At 36.4% G+C, this 21914-nt stretch overlaps 1 protein-coding gene across 14 annotated transcripts in view; it reads right to left on the reverse strand.

The window, feature by feature from the left end:
• The window catches only part of LOC145992069 (uncharacterized), a 343509-nt gene that overhangs the window by 276770 nt on the left and 44825 nt on the right, over nucleotides 1-21914 (reverse strand). Inside the window, exon 4 of one of the 14 annotated variants that reach the window (XM_083128245.1) lies at nucleotides 6376-7300. The exons of 12 other annotated variants lie outside the window; for them this stretch is intronic. In XM_083128245.1, the coding sequence (XP_082984371.1) occupies nucleotides 6736-7300 (565 nt within the window). In that variant the 3' untranslated portion in view covers nucleotides 6376-6735. Of the gene's footprint in view, nucleotides 1-6375; nucleotides 7301-16078; nucleotides 16729-21914 lie in introns of those variants that run through there. One more of the 14 variants, XM_083128249.1, reaches the window with a different exon arrangement.

Consider the following 21914-nt stretch of genomic DNA (forward strand, 5'->3'; position numbering starts at 1 on the left):
TACCTTGAAATGACTGTAGCTCAGAGGCTAATTGCCCTAGAGATGAATGATATACTGTGTACGCGGAATGATTCACAGATTCAGAGGATATCTAATTTATGCACATTCAGCGTATATATATGGAGAGTGGAAGAGGGAATCCCCCCAAATCATTTTTTTTTAAAAAAATGGGGTTTCCCCCCGCCCCCTCGAAAAAAGGAAATGAAAAGGTCAACATGCACATAAAAATTAGGTGGTACTGATATACAAACTTCCTTCCAATGCAGTTTCCAGGAGTGAGGGAAATGCATTGCTTTAGAACAACAAAGCCGCTTTCCTTTGTCAGCAATTTTTTTCCCTTGAAAGAAGATGCAAAAAAGAAGTTGCCTTTTTACTGCCATTTTTATGAAAAGAAAAAACGTGCAACGATCATTTCTGTTAAATACATGTGTTCACATTATGAAAAAAGAAAATTGAAATTTTAGCCAAAAATAGCGAAGTTATAACGTAAAAACTACAACCTTGACAGAGCATCTCAATCGAGACGATCGGGCCCCTAAAGGTTAAAAATCACATTTGAGGCCGGTTTTGATCTCACGACAATGGAGGCATTTCAGAAAATTATAATCGTCATGTCAATAATTGAAGCAATTTAGTAGTTAATTCAAGAAGCATGCCACACAAAATGCATATATTTTTTAATTAATCCACTAAGTCACTTCTCAATTTAACATCATATAACACATGATGTTAATAAACATTCAACATGACCAGCCATGTAATATTATCTCTTTCCACAAGGAGAATTTCTATTACAGCTGAGGCAACACCTGACAAAACGAAGCACGTCTATCAGCAAGGAAAGAACTTTGGTCAGGTATCACAAGCAACAACTCTCAAAAAATCCTTCAGAAAGGATTGCCATATATATATCTGCATAGAAAATAATTATGATGGAATTTCCCTGCCGAGAAAAACTGGCACGACTCAATTAAATCTTGATCATACAAGTACTGTATAATTGTAGAAATTATGGGAATGTGACAACCAGAAATAGAACTCAGTTCTCAACCATATTGTTTCATTACCATCATGAGTCATCTTGAAACTTGGCTGATCATCTTAGTAATACACTAAGTTGACAACAATTTATCGAAATAACGCAAATGTCGTTTATATAAAATCAGTTATCATGCATAAGAATATATTAAAATATTGCACTTTAAACATATTTATAATGTTTCTGGAGGGAAAAAAACAATGTATTCATGATATTTCATCAACAAACAAAAATGTCTACTTCTCAAATTATGGCCATTCTCTGATATTCTGGGCTCGAATGTTCACATAATAACCTATGTGAAGCTTAACACACAAAGCTGCAATAACCACAACGGTTTTTAATATACACACAAAACGCGATTATGTATTCATACACCTCTTTTTTTTGCTCAATTAATTATGGTGAACCCGGTCACAGGGATTTGTAAATACGTTTCATGTGTTTGTGTGTATATTATCTTACAACGTCTAAAGTTCCGTAATGTGAACAAAATAATTCTGTTAGATGAGGACATTCATGTATTATTGAATATGTTTCCATATAGAAAATGGAAGCCATAAAAATAGGAATAGCCACAAAATCCACATAATAGATATGTATCTGGAATTTAAACTGTCAGATATCCATTTTGGATGTTAACAGATTATCGAGATTCAAATATCCAGATAATACTGATGGTCTGGATATCCTAAGATCCAGAAAATAGAGAATCCTGACATTGTCTAATAATAAATAATCTGGATATCTGAATATTCACATAATCTGCATATGTACTACTACAAGTTCAGAAAGTTATTCTGGGAAGAAGAGATTTGAAATTAAAGAAATAATTCAATCAAACAAATGTTCAAGAATATCAATTCATTGAAAAATAAGCAAACTAATGTGATAAACAAGCATACTTCTGGGTTTGAGTGCTTTAAAGTAAAATCTGTTGTTTCTTCCCTCTGTTGTACAAAGCCAAGTCGATCTGTCACATCCCTCCAGCATGCTGAGAGGAATAGGTGTGGGAGGGGCAAAAATATGATTATTGTGATAAAGACCATATGTTCCTCCATCATTCATTCCCCATGTCCCTAGCACAAAACTAAAAATGTTATACACTATCTACCAAAAAGTAATTGGGCACCTGTACAAAATGGTTGTCTGGTGGTGCGAACCCTGTTAGACCCTCGTGGAGACACCTTTTGCTGCTATAACAGCAGCCACCCTGTCAGGCATGCTCTCGACTAGTTTGTGGAGGAAGTCCATTGGAATGAGTCGCCATTCCTCTTGCAAGATCTCACTCAGTTGGACAATGGAATTTGGCTGCATCTCCCGAGACCTCACCCGCCAGTCCAATGCATCCCAAAGGTGTTCTATGGGATTGATTGATTGATTTCTTGTTTTAAGTCCACTTTATGCACAGTAAGGCTAATCGGGACTGGACCTACAGTTTAAAGTGAACCACTAGTGTCTCCACCAGGTATCGAACCCGAAACCCCTTGATTACAAGGCGACGTCGCTACCACTGCGCAATAGGGGAGGCCCTCTATGGGATTGAGATGAGGACTCTGTGCAGGGCAGACCAATCTGGGAACATTGTTGTCGGCATACCACTGCATAGCAGCCTCCGAAACATGGCACCTAGCATTGTCACCCTGGAAGTAACAGGAGTCCATTCCGTAAAAACGACACAAGGTTGGGAGCATTTCATTGTCTAGTATTGTACAGTATGCCTGTGAGTTCATTGTGGCACGAACAACCAGCAGTGGTCCCACACTGTAGTACGAGAAACAAGCCCACACCATTACTCCACCACCACCAAATTTCCTGGTAGGCACTATACACTCTGGTAGAAGCCGTTCATCCAGGTAGCCGCTACACCCACACACGTCCATCAGACCGAAACAATGTGAATCTCGACTCATCACTCCTCAGAACCGCTTTCCACTGCTCCAGTGTCCAGTTGCAACGGTCCAAACACAACTTGAGACTCTGAGCTTTATTCACCTTGGTGATATGTGGCTTATGTGCCGCTGCTCTTTCGGAATATCCAAGTTGGTGGGCCTCTGTTCGCAATGTTCCAATGGAAACTGATGCCCCTGTTACTGCCGTAAACTCCTGTCTGATGGTAGCCATCGGCTGTGTCCTGTTTTTGTCAATTTCACGTTTTATGGTTCTTTGATCTCTGTTAGTCAGTTTTTCGGTTGCCCGGAACATTCACCATTGCTATAATGACCATGCACCTTCCACTTACGAAGCACAAATGCTATTGTTGATCTGGGCCTGTTTAACTTTGCGGCTATGACCCTGCTAGACAGCCCACTGAGGTGGCAGCCCACAATTATGCCCTTATCAAAGTCTGATAGCTCTGCACTACGCGCCATCTCTTTCACAAGTGGTTCTCTTGCTCACGGAACAACATGAAGGCCACACGAATCAAATTAGATACTAAATTATTCAAATTAGATACTAAATGATTCAAATTAGATACCAAATTAACCACCATCATAGGTGCCCAATTACTTTTTGGTAGATAGTGTATTTTAAACAGTATCTCATTTACATTTTTTGGAATGATGGAAAATCATTGTGCATTTATACTGAACTTACTAATGAAGATATATCTCAGACAAAACAAAAGTAAACATTTAAATATATGCAGAGAATACCATATTTACTCATGTAAGCACTTTTTTTCCAAAATCTTTGCCCCCAAAAACTGTGGTGTGTATTATGTACATAGCAATTAGGACAGCCAACATAAAAACCACGCATGTTTTCACTATGCCACTGCATATAGCACGTATATATCAACAGGTGAAAATACAAATTACCAGATTGGATTTCTTTAGAAATAATAATTTTAAATATATATATATATATATAAAAATAAAAAAGCCATTTCATATGATTTTTCACATCATAACGAAAAGCTTTCGGATACACAGAAAAGTGGCCAAACACTGTGGATGGAGAGGGGGAGATGGCATGGTTTTGGTTTACTGACTCATTGTGTATATATAAGACGATATTCTCCTCTTGGTCCACACAGCAACAGGTGACTCAATGAATACATATGATGTCATTTGTTCTTGAAACTGAATTGTACTGCACATTATAAAGAGATAAAATTGTTCATTGCTTTCCCCATCAAAGACCAGAGTTTGCATTCTACACTTGGAAATACAGTACATACGGTAGAAATACAGGTGTGATGAATCAAAGAACATGCACACAGTCTGTAAAATGGATACTATAAAACTATCCAGATAATTCATATGCTCGGATAAAATTTTATCCAAATTTTGCCATCCCCAGTAAGAAGTAACACACAACATATATCAATCTTCGGTTTTCAAATACATGTGCTACACTGTTGTAGTTCAGATTAATTCAACAACTTATTAATTACAGTGAAAGTATCGGTCATCTTTTTTTTTACTCATGAAGAATATACCACACTCAATTTCTAAAATGCATGTTTGATGATAATAGCTCTAATATTCCTCTTTCTATAGAACAAATAGAATTCTACTTGAAATATTATGAACACTTATTTCTTCTTAATTTGTCTTTATTTGTACTTTGTAATAAATCTTAACTATTCTTCTGACAAAAGTAACAAAATATTTGCATCAGAAAAAAACTCCATACAGATTTAATAAGGTTATATCACAGTCTTTAACAAGTTCCAATAAATCTTGCATGCAACTTCCCATCTCCTGTTCACTCTTGATGTTAATATTATATTTGAACAATGTTTTCACTGAAGCTTAACAATAATATTTTTACATAATGGCAATTTTTTTCAAGAAAAATCTAATATAAGTACAATGATACCAATGTCCTTTACTTAGTGTGTTCGAGCTGCGAATGAAAATTCAAATATTCTTCTTTAGCAAAAGCCTTGTAACACAAACTGCACATGTAGGGTCTCTTGGTATGTACTGCAGCATGTCTTTTACAAGCTGATTGATCGCTGAATGCCTTACCACAAACTGGGCATTTGTAGGGCTTTACTCCAGTGTGAATTCTTGAATGTATCTCAAGGTGACCCCTCCGTCTGAATGATTTGTTACATACTAGGCATTGGTAAGGCTTATCTCCACTATGAATACGCATGTGAATTTCAAGATGGCATCTGAATCCAAACACCTTCTTGCATACACTGCAAGTACGGTCCTCTCGAGGAGTTGTACTTCTAGATTTTCTCGAAAAGTCTGTATTCGAGGTAATCATGATCTCGGAAGCAGCAGCTGTTTCTGATACTGAAGAGCTGCTATTCTGAACTTTTGTTTCTGAAAGGTTTATCTTGTGCAATTTCTTTCCTGAAACTGAATGAGGTCTAATGAGTTCTATGCATTTGTTATTATCTCTCAATACTTGGAAGAAGATGTCTTTTGTTTCCGTAGTCTCCAACATGTACCTGCAAGTAGATTAATTTACCATGTAAATACACACTTACCAATTCCACATACATTAGTTTATCTCTAATTTGTTTGCCATTATAAAAACGACATTGGCAAAGGGGAAAAAGAAGAAACAGCAGGATGTCACATCTATACAAAAACATAGTAAATGTTTAGTATTGTCATCAATGCTACACTGCAGGTCTTCTTTAGTGCCGAACACTACACACACAATCGCACACACATAAGATATGAGTTCAACACTACATACAGTACATTCAAATCTTCCACCTGTAGAAATGCTCACCTTTAGAACATGCTGTAAAAAATTGACAAAATGTGTGCATTTGAGGACAGTTCTGACTTCATCACACTGAACTGGCAATGGTTAAGTAGTTAAGTTCAAAGTGGGAGAAACCGAAGGTGTGACGATGACAAGGAGTGGCAGGCCATCAACGTTGCTGACCAACGACAACCGTCACAGGGATGATGAGCTCATTCGAGAGGATAGACTCATCACCATCCAGGAAATTTCTGATGCAGTGCACATGTCCTATGAGCCAGCACAGGCAATGATTGAGAGTTTGGGATACCATAAAGTCTGTGCTTCGTGGCATGAGATTCGATGACATACAGGAGGTTAAAACAGCTCTAAACGGTGGGGCAGGGAGTGTTCTGTGGAATGTTTAAACTGTATGTTCATTGTCTCAATCTTTCCATTATTAAACAAATTATGCCTCAACAGGCAAAACTTTTTGATTCCCCCTCGTAATTCACATAAATTCAACTACTTATTACATGCAGTGAAAAATCAAACTTTTATTTTCTCACAATGTAAATAAATACACAAAAAGTTTCTTAAAAGATTTTAATAATCAACACCAAAAATACACCAGACTAAATATCTAAACTACAGGTTCAATTATACTAAAGTGAAAATATGTTTCTCAATAAAAAGGCAATTCCTCTGAAATATCACAAACACATATTTCTTGTTTGTTTGTTATTTGTGCTTTGTAACAATCTTAACTATTCTTCTGACAAAAGTAACAAAATATTTGCATCAGAAAAAAACTCGATACAGATTTAATAAGTTTATATCACAGTCTTTAACAAGTTCCAATAAATCTTGCATGCAACTTCCCATCTCCTGTTCACTCTTGATGTTAATATTATATTTGAACAATGTTTTCACTGAAGCTTAACAATAATATTTTTACATAATGGCATTGCACACACAAGAAATAGAAAATTTTTTCAAGAAAAAATCTAATATAAGTACAATGATAACAATATCCTTTACTTAGTGTGTTCGAGCTGCAAATGAAAATTCAAATATTCTTCTTTAGCAAAAGTCCTGTAACAAAAACTGCACAAGTAGGGTCTCTTGGTATGTACTGCAGCATGTCTTTTACAAGCTGATCGATCGCTGAATGCCTTACCACACACTGGACATTTGTATGGCTTTTCTCCAGTGTGAATTCTTGAATGTCTTTTCAGAGCTTCCCTAATTGCAAAGCATTTCTTGCATGTTGAGCATACAAATGGCCTCTCCTGAGTATGAACTCGCATGTGAAGTTCAAGCTTAGATCTGCTAATAAGAAACTTACGGCAAAAAGGACAGGTGAAAGTACCTTGAGAATTCCTACATTGTTCTCCTCTTGCAGATTCTAAATTAGATGTAGTAACCTTACTGTCACACCCAAGTGGTCTTGATACTGTTGGACACCCAGTATGATGCACTGGCTGTGACATGATAGTATCCTGCAGTTTCTCAATTGGAAGCACATATGGTCCTTCTTGTTGTACTTGATCATTACTGTCCAACAATTTTTGGCATATTGTAGTATCCTTCACCAAGTACCTGCAAGCATATTATTGATTCTGTAATGACATCATGATTTTAATTATCTCTTCTTCCTGTTTGAATTTTATCAACTAAATATTTAATATCTGTATCACTAACATGCATAAAGCTTCGTCTCAATAGAGCTGAGAAGTCAATAAAAGAATGTGACTACCAAAGAATGACATTCCAAGTACCAACATTAATATCTACTTTCTTTGGCTGATAATATTTCACTCAGTTCTTCTGAATTGATGTCTTGAATCACCTGACTATGCTTGTCCCTAGCTACAGGGATGATAGGTCAAAGATACAACTTTATTTACAGAATTCACATATATCATATCTTGCGGTTTCGCTAAAAATGTACACTCAGAAACAATTTGCTTAGAAGAAAAAAGATGACCAATTCTCAGGGCGAGAGTTACTTTCCTCTCCCCCCTTAAGCTTCAACCGTGCAATGTAGCAGTAAGCAGCTCCATCATGGAAGGAAGAGGGAGCAATGGAAAAGTTTTAAGAAAAATTGAACTCTGAAATTTGCATTTTTAAGATTTGAAAATGTGCCTTTCCATATATGTGTCCTTCCAATAGGAGATCATGGTGTTTTGTGTTTTTATCCTACCTTGTCAAAAATACTTGATGCAGAATACTAAAGTTAACGTGGAAGGGATTGTTTCAAGTCATACCATTTCAAGCCACCAAAATTTACTTGCGCTCTCCTCCAGGAAGCTCACAGGCACGCAAGAGAGAGGGGGGGATGAGGGAAGGGAGACACAGAGAGAGATGAGATCATATGTAAACTAAGAAAGAGGAAACGTGAAGCTAAAGGAAAGAAGGGGAGGTGAGAAGTGTCTACCCAACACTTGCTGACATTAAAATTCCCCTCTCTCGTATGACTAAAATCTGCCTGGCAAAAGATTGGACTTGAAGAAAGCCAGACTTTCCGCCTCCAGTTCAAGGGGGGAAAAGCGGTGTTGCTACTGGCTGCTACTCGCCTGACTTTTGTCCAGTCGAACACGACACCTCTTCCTGTCAACATGACCCCTTCACTCGCATGTCAGGGAGAGGCAGGGAATCTGAGACATATTCGCTTGCTCCGCTGCAGCAACCATTAGGCACCGCAGTGCTTGGTCTTGTTGAGGGTGGCACCTGTTTCGAAAACTACTCTAAACGAAAAATTTGGCAATGTGTCATCACGGCAAGTGGACAAAGCCGATTGGTTCAGCAGTTCATGTGACCCTCTTTGGCTTTCTACAGAAAAGATAAAAATAGAATTTCCAAGTCCATTCTTTAGCCAGAACAACTGTACAGCATACACAGTGTTCTTTAAAACAAACATAAGGTGATACGACAGTGTCCAATTATACTGCAGGAGGCCTGTGAAAGAGTGCTTTGCGGGCTAACAGCGAACGTCGCTCACACACTGTTGCCGATACTCTCGTCGTGTCGTCTGCTCCTCAGCCAAACAAACAGGCCAAGGTAGCAAGAGGCTGAGGTCACTCACCCAGAAGGGTGCAGCGAGCTAGCTGTGGCAACCGGGCTCGCTCATTCGCAGACCTGATTGGTTCTCGCAGACACACCCCCATATTGTTATCTGCTGCAAGCCCTCGAAGCAATCTTTTTAAGGCCTCATGGAGTATAGCTTACATTTCCTCACTCTGCAGCAGGTAACTATGCATACTTTTGATTTGATATTTATCATTTAGCATTGCTTTTCTGCCACTTTGACTAATTGGGACAATGAGGTTAAGTGATGATATAATGCAATTGATGAAGGGATGCTAACAAACATCATGCATGCCTAATTATTACGCTAATTCCCTTTAAACGATTAACCTTTACCTGCCGGACCTCTCGCATGCCTGTCTTTTTCATTTCTGGAGTCATTTCAAGTGCAGGCTTTTCAAACTTGTCACAAAGTACAAAAAAATCATAACTTGAGGAACTAATTGATGTAGACAGATGAAATTGGTTTTGTTTTCTTTATTAAAGACAGGACTTCTAGTGAAGTTAAGTAAAATTTATATAATTAGTATAAAGGAAGAAGAAAGTTACCCCCTCAACAGACCGAAGTAAATGAAAAGAATGTAGTATGTAGCAGTGGTACATTTCTGCAAACGTGCAAAGTTTCGCTTTTTGGTTCCGTGCAACTTACTCACAATCATATATAGGCATAAAATCAAAATTAGTTTATTTACTTACGTAAAGTGAGTATAAAGTTGTCGTAGACGACATTTTGGTGGCAACTGCCCCCTTCTTCAGGTCATGAAATCATTACGTGCCTGCGTCAAGTTTTTGTCATTTAGAAAGGATCAAGGTATATGTATGGACAGGTTGAATGTTAAGATAACTAATAACTAAAACATGATAAAACTGTTAAAACTGCTATAAAACCCGTAATGTTACTTTATCACAGCTTCATGTTGACAGGAACATGTATGTTCGATCACTAATAAAAATTGTTAAAACCCGTAATGTTACTTTATCACAGCTCCTTGTTGACAGGAACATGTATGTTCAATTATTATTAAAAATTGTTAAAACTACGTTATCAAACTACGTGCATCAGTAGGCACGTAATAGCTGATTTCATGACCTGGTGAAGGGGGCTGTTGCCACCGAAATGTCGTCTACGACAACTTTATACTCACTTTACGTAAATAAAATAACTAATTTTGATTTTATGTGCAAAGTTTCTTTGAAATCAGACTGATATCTTGAGTAAAAGATACAATTATATAAAGCGCAAGTGTTTCCAGCTTATGGACATGTCGGGAATTTCGCTTCTAGTGTCAGCCCTATGGATGCTGGATGGACCAAATTTGGAGGGAAGAACAACAAAGACCACTCTATGAGGATATGTAATGCATGTGGCACAACTTTGGCAAAAAAAATTAAAATTAAGGGGTTTGAAAATTCGGTGTAATTACGGAAAATTTCAATCTTTAGGCCTTTGCCCTGTTCCGACCTGGACCCTTAATTGTTGGATGTTACTTAGAATGTTGCTTTTTTTACTCATTCTTACACTTAGAATTTAAATTGTTCAAAAAGATGCAGTGGTTGAGTTACAGCCTCTCATCTTCACTTTATCCCATACTAACAAAAAGAAACAAAGGACTTTTCTGAACAGCGCTCGTTAAAAATAACAACAATGGATGTATTGTTTTGCAATTCAAGTATATAATATCTCTTAGGTGTAAACTAATGAACAAAAAAAGACAGAACTGAATTATAGTATATAGTTTTCAAGAAATCACGCGTTAAATTGTGCCGTGTGCTAACACATGGTTGGGACAATTTTCAAGAATCGGGCCTTTGCCCATGCGTCCCTCTGAATCTAATTGTCGGACGTTGCTTAAAATGTTGCTTTTTACTCATTCTTGCTTGTAAAATTTTCTTTTTAAAGATGCAGTAGTTTTGAACATATAGACTTTTAGAAATCTATCCCATAATAATGTGGTGATAACAAAAGCAAAGAAAGGGGAAACAAAGGACTTTGCAAACTTCGCTTCTTAATAGTAATTGTAATTTGAGTACATCATACCTTCATATGTATACTAAAGATCAAAAAAAGACAACAGAAATATAGTGTATAGTCAAAATATTGACCATCCGTCAGGTGGCTAACGGTTAACACATGTTCCTGTGTTAGTTGCCACTGGCATGGCAATATTCCAATCATGTTCACCATGTTAGATCAAGAATATCGACAAATGTTTCTCAGGATGTATAAAGTGCTAATTTGTAACCTTGTGGAAAATTTAAAAACAAATATGATTCAGAAAATGTACTTCATCTAAATAAAGCATGTTTCATTTTACTTTTGTTTTTATTTGCACTTGATAATACATTAAAATATTCTGAAAGCACTAAGAAACAATTAAAGAAAAATAAGTCATTTTGTTTTATCTGCCTATTATTGCATCTCACACACTTTTGAATGGTTACTTATGTGAAGCAAATGACAAGTTTTCCTGTGTAACAAATCAAAAGACCTACAACATAACTTACACATTTAGAATTTTACATAATGTTTTTCTTGGGGTTTTATTAGAACTGATCTATTATTGAACAGCTTGCCAGCTACATGAAACCATGCGTAAGTAAAGGTTTCACAAAATTTTTCACCTTGTATGGGAACATTTTGGATCACTGAGCAAAGTTCCTGGGTTATGGCAGCAGATCAAATGGTCACTTACAGTCAGTCACACATGAGCCGTAACATTGGTATTTTGTCATGTGAGAAACATCTTACATCACCGACCATGATGGCATGGTTCTGACGGAGATTCAGAGTGTACCTACAGTTACAAGGGAGCATTAATATCGGTATTTGTCGCCGGAGAAACGTTTTTAATTACAGAGGAAAGTGGCGCTGTTTTGGAAGAGATTGAGTGCCCACCTACAGTCATGTGGCAGTCTTAACATCAGTATTTGTTGCACGAGAAATAATGGAAAATAACTAAAAAAAATAATTTTCAAATTATGAAACCTGCACGAACAGGCATAGACATGTCACCTACAAATTAATATAAGTCTTAAAGGACAATGAAGATGTAATTTTACAAAATATAGTGCTGAAAAGTGTCTCACACCATGGCTGTGCGGTCTAAGGCATCAGTTCACATGTGAATAATTTGGGCTAAGAATAAACATTAACAACATTTTATTTGTCATTTTAATGGTGAGTACACTTTGATTGTTGAAAATGAAAATTTTGAAGGAAATAACATGAAAAGTTATAAAAATAATACAGATTTTTGTATATTTTAAACATTAAAAATCAAGTTTCCTAGTTATAAATTGTGTGTACAATACATCATTACAACTATAGCGGATATTGCCTCAATACAATTAGACCACCCATCTACGTGACATTAACACATTATGGTGACCCAGCAGATCACCAGCTACACAAAAAGTTGAAATTTTATTGTAATTACAGGGAAGTGCTCAAGATTCAAATGGGCATATGTGATTGCAATTTCATACAGCAGCAGCTAAATTTAAACTTAAGTCTTGTTCTTCATTAATGATGGTAATTTTTGAAATTGTAATGTTAACTCGATAACAAAATATTTTCTTGAATTTTAGTGATAAAGTGTGGGCCACTCAGCCCTCCTCCTCTCTCACATGTACGGCATTGGTTAAGCTAGGATTAAAACCAATAAAGCTTTTATAGATATTGTATTTCCCTAAACAGTGGAAAGAATCCATAATTGTTCCTGTGTTTAAAAAAGGTGATAAAATGAACTGCAATAATTACCGTGGAATTTCTCTACTCTCAACAACATATAAAATATTATCTAACATTCTTTTAACAAGACTAACCCCATATGCTAATGAAATTATAGGTGATTATCAATGTGGATTTAAACGTAACAGATCAACTACAGATCAAATTTTTCACATCAGACAGACACTTGAAAAAAAGTGGGAATATAATCAAAATGTCCATAAGCTATTCATTGATTTCAAAAAAGCATATGATTCGGTCAAAAGAGATAAACTATATAATATATTAGTAGAGTTTGGAATACCTAAGAAGCTTGTTAGTATGATAAAAGTATGCACCAGTGAAACAGAAAGTAAAATTCGTGTGGGTATTAATATGTCTGACAAATTTACAATTCATGATGGGTTAAAACAAGGAGATGCATTATCTCCATTGCTCTTTAATTTTGCTTTAGAATATGCTGTTAGGAAGGTAAAAGAAACTAAAGAAGGACTAAAATTAAATGGTGTGACTCAGTTGTTAGCATATGCAGATGATGTAGACTTACTGGGGGATGATGTGAATACAATTAAGAATAATGCTAAAATATTTTTCAAAACTGCTAAAGAGATAGGTTTGGAAGTTAACAAAGAGAAAACTAAATATATGCTTACAGGCCGAAACCAAGTGTTAGGTAATAATCAAAATCTAATTATTGATAACAACTCGTTTGAACCAGTTTCCAAATTCAAATACTTAGGAGTAATATTAACAAATGAAAATTATATTAAAGAGGAAATAAAAAGTAGGCTTAATTCAGGAAATGCATGTTACTTCTCTCTTCATAAACTTTTGTCTTCTCGTTTAATATCTAAGAAACTAAAAGTTAAAATATACAAAACAGTAATTTTGCCTGTAGTATTATATGGATGTGACACTTGGTCCCTTACATTGAAAGAGGAACATAAATTGAGAGTATTTGAAAATAAGATCCTTAGGAAAATCTTTGGACCTAAAAGGGATGAGGAGACAGGTGAGTGGAGAAGGTTACATAATTTAGAACTACATAATTTGTATTCATGTCCAGATATTATTAGAATAATGAAATCAAGAAGACTTAGGTGGGCAGGCCATGTGGCACGAATGGGAGAGGAGAGAGGAGTTTACAGGATTCTTGTTGGGAAACCTGATGGTAAGAGACCTGTAGGAAGGCCAAGACGAAGATGGAGGGACAACGTTGAGATGGACCTAAGGGAAATCGGCAGGGATGGAAAAGAGTATATAGAACTTGCTCAAGATAGGGAAACGTGGAAGGCCTGTGTTGCTGCAGCCATGAACCTTCGGGTTTAAGAAGGCTAGAGAGTTAGTTAGTTAGTTAGATATTGTATGGAAATATGATGCCTTGTGTTTATACATCTCCATTGTCTCACCTCCACAGCTTGTCCTCTCAGCAGCAAGAGATTTTATGGCTGACATCAGAAATCATTGTGGATTCACAAGAAAATTGTTGCATCAGATTCCGCTCATGTATATCGGGACTTGATAATTGACAAGTCTTGTGTAAGAGTGCTTGCACATGTAGCGGTATTTTGTCAAGAGTTGTTATAGACGACTGAATTTGCACATGCACCAATAAAATCTGTGTCCTCATTTTCATTACCAGAGGTGTAGCAGTGGTCAGTCTGACTGTCGATTTGTCGAGGTTGTTCCAGAAAATGTATCATGCAGGGCGACATATGCAGCTGTGTCATTAACCCCCATTGGTATCTGGTGCTGACAATATCGGTGTCAGAGCCAACAGCGATTTTATCAGAGTGTGTGCAATCACTCCATATGTTATTTTGGATTTGCTGCATAAGTACCAACACGTACCTGCTGGCAAGGAGTCATTCTTGGTGGCAACGTATGATAGGAGATATACAAAGTAATGCAGCTCAATGTGATGTTTGCTCATGTAGTAACACAAAGCTATCATATCTATAACTGAATTTTCATGAATACCAATAGCTAAAAGTCCACTAGCTAGAGTATATCTGGACCATTTCTTCTTTGCAGATATTCACTTCCTAGAGATTGTAGGTGCATATAGCAATTGGATACATGTAGAAAGAGTTGTATCTTTGATCTAATGCCTGAATCACACAAGACTAGATTTTCTGCTTCATTTTCCAGTTGGACTTGGACTTCTTGTGTAGTACTTGCCTCACCTGCTACTTTTTGCCTCACACAATACTAGTTACCATACTTGTTGGTAGACTTTTTTTTCCAACAAGGCATTGAGCAGACGAGCGACTTGAGGAAGAATGTTGTAGAATAGCTACTGCTGCTATTTCCTATACAATTGCTAAAATTAAAATTAAATCATGTGCTAGAAATTGAATCAAAATAAATTATGATAGTTAAGGTGTACTCAACATGTTTTCTAATTAACTCTGTATGTATTTATAAATGAGGTTTGCATATATATGCAATATTTTGTTCACCTAAATATTTAAAACATTTAATAGAGTGGAAATAATAAAGATTTTCATACTCAGCTAATCACACCTGTCATGTACAAATCTCATTGCTATGGATAAATTACTAAATACATTCCTTAACATGAATGCACCTTATTTTGTTATTTATTTCATCAAGCAGCGAGAAAAAAATGACAAACACTCAAAAAGGACACACAAGAAACCCTTTTCCTTGACAAACTCACAGATTACCTTTACATCACCAAACTTTCATTCTGATTAGCTGTTACTACAGCATCTAGCAGAGAAGCCAGTTACAATTAGAACATGCTCCATTTGCCAAAACCAGTCCACCAGCCATCATACGTGCATAACTGATTGGAGTCACAGGACTTCAAAAATGTTGTTCTATATAAAACATTCAGTTAATTCACAGTCTTGTGTATAGTCCATATGCCAATGGATTAGTGGAATGAGTGGTACAGACAATCAAAGAAGTATGGAAGAAACATTTTAATGGAAGTGAGCACATACCAGGAGAAAAGATTGATATATTTTTAGCAAATTTTTTACAATTACACAATACTCCTACTGATGGACGATTTAGATTGTAATTTCAATCCTCACATGGCATATTTGTCTCAACCTGTAGCAGACCAAGAAATGTACAAAGTCAGCTTGCAGAAGGGGAAACTATAATGGCGACAGTTTCGTTAGGGCAAAGGGACAGGTGGAAGTTACCCAAATTTAATAAAGCTAGAATATTAGAAATTGTTGGTGTAAATGCAGCCGTCTGTGTTGCAATTGGCAAGAGTGAAACTAGTTTGACACAATAATGTATTTACCTCTTATCCACATTATGGAACAAATTTTACTGCATAAAATACCTAGATTAGTTTTATTGTTTGTTTAACTGACTTGTTGTTTAAGTTCATTTTATGCACAGAAAGGCTAATCGGAACTGGACCTACAGTTTAAAGTGAGATCCGAACCACTGTGCTATGTACATCAGTTTTAATGGTAGTCCAACAAAGAAACCACGCATTCTTCAAGAATGTAAGGTCAAGACAGTTTCATAATTTTGAATTTTTATTAAGTAATGCCAATTACACAAAAATACATTCACAACAGAATTTTCACTTGAAATCTTGCTTTGAACAAAAACGTTATCTACTTAGAACAATTCTCTCTCAATGGACCAACTTATAAGGAACGTATGGCGCTATGGATTTTTAGTGCAAACACTAATAAAATGAAAAAGAAATTAATGCTTTGCTTTGTGGAAAATCTGCACATGCAACTCCAACTCCATTTGTTGAATGAAACTTCGCTTGCAGAAGTTACATAAATGTGGTTTGCGAATGTGAACCTGAAGATGTCTTTTCAAATCTCCTGACAGAACAAAGGACTTGTCACATACACTACACACATGACGTTTGTCCCCACTGTGGAATTTCAAGTGGATTTGCAGGGCCTGCTGCTGTTTAAATGCTTTGTTGCAAATTGAACACTTGTATGGCCTCTCCGTTGCATGGATTCTCATGTGAACTCGAAGTATATATTTGTTAGCAAACACTTTTCCACAAGTGTTACACATGTGAACGTTAAGTTCTGCTGAATTTGAATGCACATTCAACCCAATACCATCTGTTACTGATCCTTCTGAACTATGTCCCTCAAAACAACCTGAGGTACCTTGAACGTGGTTATTTCCACTCAGGGAAGCACTACGGTAGTTCCTTCCTTTCCTTGCATTAGGCTTCATGAAATATCTGAAAACAGAACCAGCATTTCATTATAATATCAAATAGTGTGGCTAAATTTTCTTGTTACATGAAAACATCATTGCAACACACACAGTTCAGAGCAAGAGGTGCTGGATTGGCCTGATAAAGTTTGGAAATAAAGTGAGAAGCAGATAAAGAATCTAGGGGATATATATGCAGATAGGGAAACCTGATAATCAAAATCCTGATTTTTGTTCCGAGATGAGGGCCTTCGCGATGGTGTAGTGGTAGTAAGGGGTCCTCGGATTCGATACCCGGTGAAAACTCATGGCACAGTAGTGTTCGTATACATGCCTCTTTGTCATTCAATCCCAATAATGAGTGATGAGTGAGGACTTTTATTTTTCACAAATGCGATAACACCAAAAAATTTTCATCATTGAAAAAAAAAGTCTGTATGCATAGTGGCATGTTCTGGACATGCTTTTCATGCATTCAAAAAAAAAAAAAATGTGAACTGGACATACAATGAGAATTTCAACACATTTTGGGTTGAAAAATACCATGAAAATCCAGTGTTCTTATGTTTTAACCTTAAAGAATAAAATGTACCATATGCACATGTATCACACAAACATTTTCCAAAATAACTATGGTACATGTTTCCTTTCAGTCAATTACACAAAACAAAATGTAATTGGATGTTACATGAGATTTTTCACCTTCTGTCCAAAAGGTTTGCATGACTGACCAAAGTGGCAGGTTTCTGGCGGAGATCGAGTGTTCACCTACAATTACACTGTGCGCCAATATCGGTACAGGGCATTCGGATTAGCCTGAGCTCTGGCATGCGCAAAGCAGGAAATGTTTGTCGTTTGTAGAAGAAGTCACGTGACTCATAGGAGCAGTGTTGCAATATGCGGAAGTTACAATTCTATTAGATATAAAACTGGCAAAGCTATATGCTGTTGTCTCATTTAAAAAAAAAAAAAAAAAATACTTACGAATCTTAAAGTAGCACGCTGTCCTTCACGATCGTGAAATTCGTCAATTGCTCTATGAATAACACACTTGTTAAATTCGTCCACATCACTTTTAAATTTCTTCTTCTGCGTGGCTTGTTAGGCGTTACTAATCCTTTCACAGTTACTTTGCAGCGATCATTTTTGTTTCAAAGTACTTACTTACTGACATATCAGGGAGCCATAACATCGTGCGAGAAACATTTTACATCACTGAGCAAAGGAGTGGTTCTTTGCAGAAGTTAGGTATATATCACACCTACTGCTGCACGGGAGCAGTATTTTTCATGTAACACATATATTGCATTACTGAGCAGGATGGTTCAGTTTTGGCAGGGATCGAGTGCACACATACCATCACACACCGGTATTTGTCATGTGAGAAATATTATACGTCACAAAGGGAAGTGGCTTTTGGTAGATATTGAGGGTGAGGGAACAGATTTTGAAGCAAAACAATTCAACTGATGCTCTAAAATACATGAATTTACATACTGTGGGTTTACTATTCCTTTCTCAGTACTTCATAATTATGTCCTTCCAGCTATGGGGAGCAATATTATGATTTCATAATCATATGGAAATAAAAATAACTTCACTACATTTGGCAAGATAAAATACAAAAATTCAAAAAACTTTATATTTCACATGTTTGCTTAAGAAGTAACACAGACACACAGACATCAAAACTTGATTCTTGCTCTCTCTCTCTCTCTCTCTCTCTCTCTCTTCACTCACTCATTCACTTTCACACACACACGCACACACACCCACAAAATAAATTTCAATCGATGCTTGTGGAGTCTTTATCATCCCAATGGGTAGATGAGACTTCAATTCAAGGCTAGAAGCTTCATTTTTCACACGAAACATTCAGAAATTTCACTCTCCATCTTCCATATTTTTAATTTCTAAACACTTTTTTTCACAAATTAATTCAGGGACTAAAGCCAATTGTTAAAAAAATTTACTCACCAAATCTTCCTTTATCATCTACAGGGTGACCAAAAGTCAAATGTGAAATGTTTGTGATTTCTTCTTGCAGGGGAACCATGATGACTACTGAAGAGCGGGACTTGGTGACCCATGTCCTGCCAGTGATGGGTTGGGCTTACAGTTGTGTTTTGACAATGCTGGCGAACACATTGAACAAATATTGTAATAAAGCTTGTGGTGTGCGACTTTTAGGCCACCCTGTATTTCACTAAGGTGACTTAGGTGTGTAAGCCCCACGTGGGGCCCGACAATTGAATCATTCAACAAAAGAAAAGAAATGTGAAATGTGGGCAGGGTCTTCACATCCATGAAACATTTCTTCTTTTAAGAACCTTCATTTGTACATCTTGACATTTTATATATGTCTCCCTATGGGTGTAAATAAGTAAAGCACTGACACACCACCAAAACGCACTCCTGCTTTTTGTTTTCACACATCTTCGTTATTTTCCCATTTTATTTTTAGACTCCAAAGCTAATTGCTGGTTAGGTAAGTAGAGACTCCTTTTTTATGTGGAACCTTCCATGATGTCATCTCAGTAACGGTCAGCCAAAATAGTATATTTTTTGAGTCCTTAACATAATGTTTCTCAAAAAGTCATTTAAAAAAAAATGTTTGCATAACAGATTTCAACTCTCCTCCTCAATCTCGAAATTACTATTGGCATTACTTCGGTCAAGACATTAGCATGGCTAGCGTAATCACCAGCCTTGAGTTAGAATCTTAATATGTGGCCCTGATGTTTTTAAGTTCAAGGCAACGAACAGGTAACTAGACAAGCCTGAAAAGAGGGTTATCCATCACCAATAAACAAAGTGAAAATATGATGAATTTTTCATAACTTTTAGGATAATAAAACTCCATGAAAGTGTTGCACATTATTTTTGCAGAGGCCATGAAAGACCAAAATGCCGGAAAAGTATTGGAAGGTATCGGAATGTAATTTTTTTCTTTTCATGGGTCTTTCGTCTTTTGCCTATATGGACAGCTTTTAGAGTCTTGAAATACACACTCTAGACATCATGCAATCTGCTGAAGAGTAAAAAATAGCATAAATGCATTACTCTCGAGAATATATTTAAAATACCAGAATATTGGATACAAAACGTAATGTTTACGCAGGCAAAAAAAAGCACTAAAAATCTAGAAATTAGACACTAAAAACTTGCTAACAAATTAAATACATCTTTAAAATCATGCTATATTTAATTAGGACAACATACCTGATTGCACATGAGAGCAAGATATTTCTTCAAACTTTCCAGTTTTCTCTTCTACACTTTTTGAGTCTACGACGTGCACTGAATTTACCAATGTTTTATTTTCTCTCGTCAAGACACCTTCATCTCGTCTGGCAATGCAGGAACAGTTGGCAACAATGAAACGCCAAGTCATTTCGTACAATGGTGACAATTCTTAAAATGACATGTATTTATGATGCATCATCTTCATGTAGATTATTAACAATATCTAGGGGCCGAAAAGTTGAGAAAACATTTCCTGAATTTGGGATCTTCCCGATCCTGGTACAGACTTTTTTGGGATCCGGAGCAGTCGGGAAATTTCAAATGGTAATTTTTAAAAGTGGTTAATTCTTAATGTTTACTGCATTGTAAGTGTCTGACACTTCTCAGAAATTGTAAGTTTTTATTCCAGAAATGAAAAAAAAAAAACAATCACTTAAGGGTAAAACACGTGTAGAATATGAGACTTCGACAGTGTCTGGAAATTTTTAACATTTCCCGTACGTAAAAATTACTGGTTCAGAAAATTTTTTTCCCATCCCGCACACCCCTAACAATATCCAGTATCATGGTAAAGTTTCCAGCATAATGTCAAGCTGCAGATGTCCGTATACCCGCACCTAGTTCATATTTGCTGCAGAAGTAGGGCTAGTTCAAGAGCAGTCGAATAAAAAAGTGTTTGACAGCTTAACGCTGCCTCCTTTAACAATAGTCGAAGACTCATGCAGTCATGAAATTATTGAGAATATCTAGACAACGGCAAAGGCAAACCACATGAAGATTCATGTGAATGCTCTAGGAAGAATTCTAAGCATATATAATTTTTCAGATTTTGGAATTTTTTTTTACCTTTTTTTTTTTACATTTGTGACAAAGTACAGGCTTTTCCCCCTAAAATCCGGTTTACAAGTATAGGTTATAATACAGGTTTTGCTATTTTATACATTCTAATCACAAACAGATTCAGGAAGGGTTTACTTACTTCATTGCACATTCCTTACTCCAAAATGATTTGGCGATGAGAAGTATCACTGAAGCTGTACCACTAATGGCATACAAACAAATAACTTTTCTTAGCTTCTCACCACTAAATATTCCAATCATCCTGCTCGGGTTTTATCTTCAAATTCAGGCGATTTTATGAAAAATTGTACCAGTAAACGAATCTGAACTAAAAGGCAACCCATGAAATGGATTACTATGGAAACCTCAAAAATATATTCAAAATCAGCACCTTTGATGACAAGTTAGAAAAGCATCTGCATACAAATATACACTCTCTTCAAGGTGTATCAACCCCACTTTACATAAGACAGTTGACATATTATTGCCAAACAAGAACATTATTGAAGATGTCATGCAACCTCTTGCTGTTGTTGGCTAGTATCCCATTGTTAATTATCAGGGAAGATGACAGAATAATGTGTCCAAGTGAACTTCAGGGAAGAAGCCACCTGAACATTTACTTCCACCATAAAAAATACTCCAGTTAGAGAGCTTGAAGCCACACGCAAATATGAGTTTTGTTTATAAAGTCCATTTTTATACACAGATAGGCTAATTGGGACTCTGCCCACAGTGTAAAGTGGGATCCAAACCATTATGTGCCTCCACTGAGTATCGAATCTGAGGCCCCTTGATTACAAGCCACCAATGTTACCACTACACCATCAGGGAGGCCCACACACAAATTTGTGATTCAGCAATAAATAAATAAATAATGACAAGTCTCTTCAATAGAATTGGGGCCAACACTGTTGTCTTGTAATCAAGAGGTTCCAGTGGAGGTGCAATACAGTTCAGATACCACTCAATGGTGTAGGTCCAGTTTCAATTAGACAATCTAAGCATAAAATAAAATTAAACAAATAACAATTGACAAGACATATCTTCAGATCAAAAATGCACACACCGATGGTGCAAATGCTGTAGTATGCAAGTACTCTGTATACCATGGAAAAACCATCA

The sequence above is a fragment of the Lepisma saccharinum genome, chromosome 9 (assembly GCF_977018435.1).
Source record: "Lepisma saccharinum chromosome 9, izLepSacc3.1, whole genome shotgun sequence".
Taxonomy (NCBI): domain Eukaryota; kingdom Metazoa; phylum Arthropoda; class Insecta; order Zygentoma; family Lepismatidae; genus Lepisma; species Lepisma saccharinum.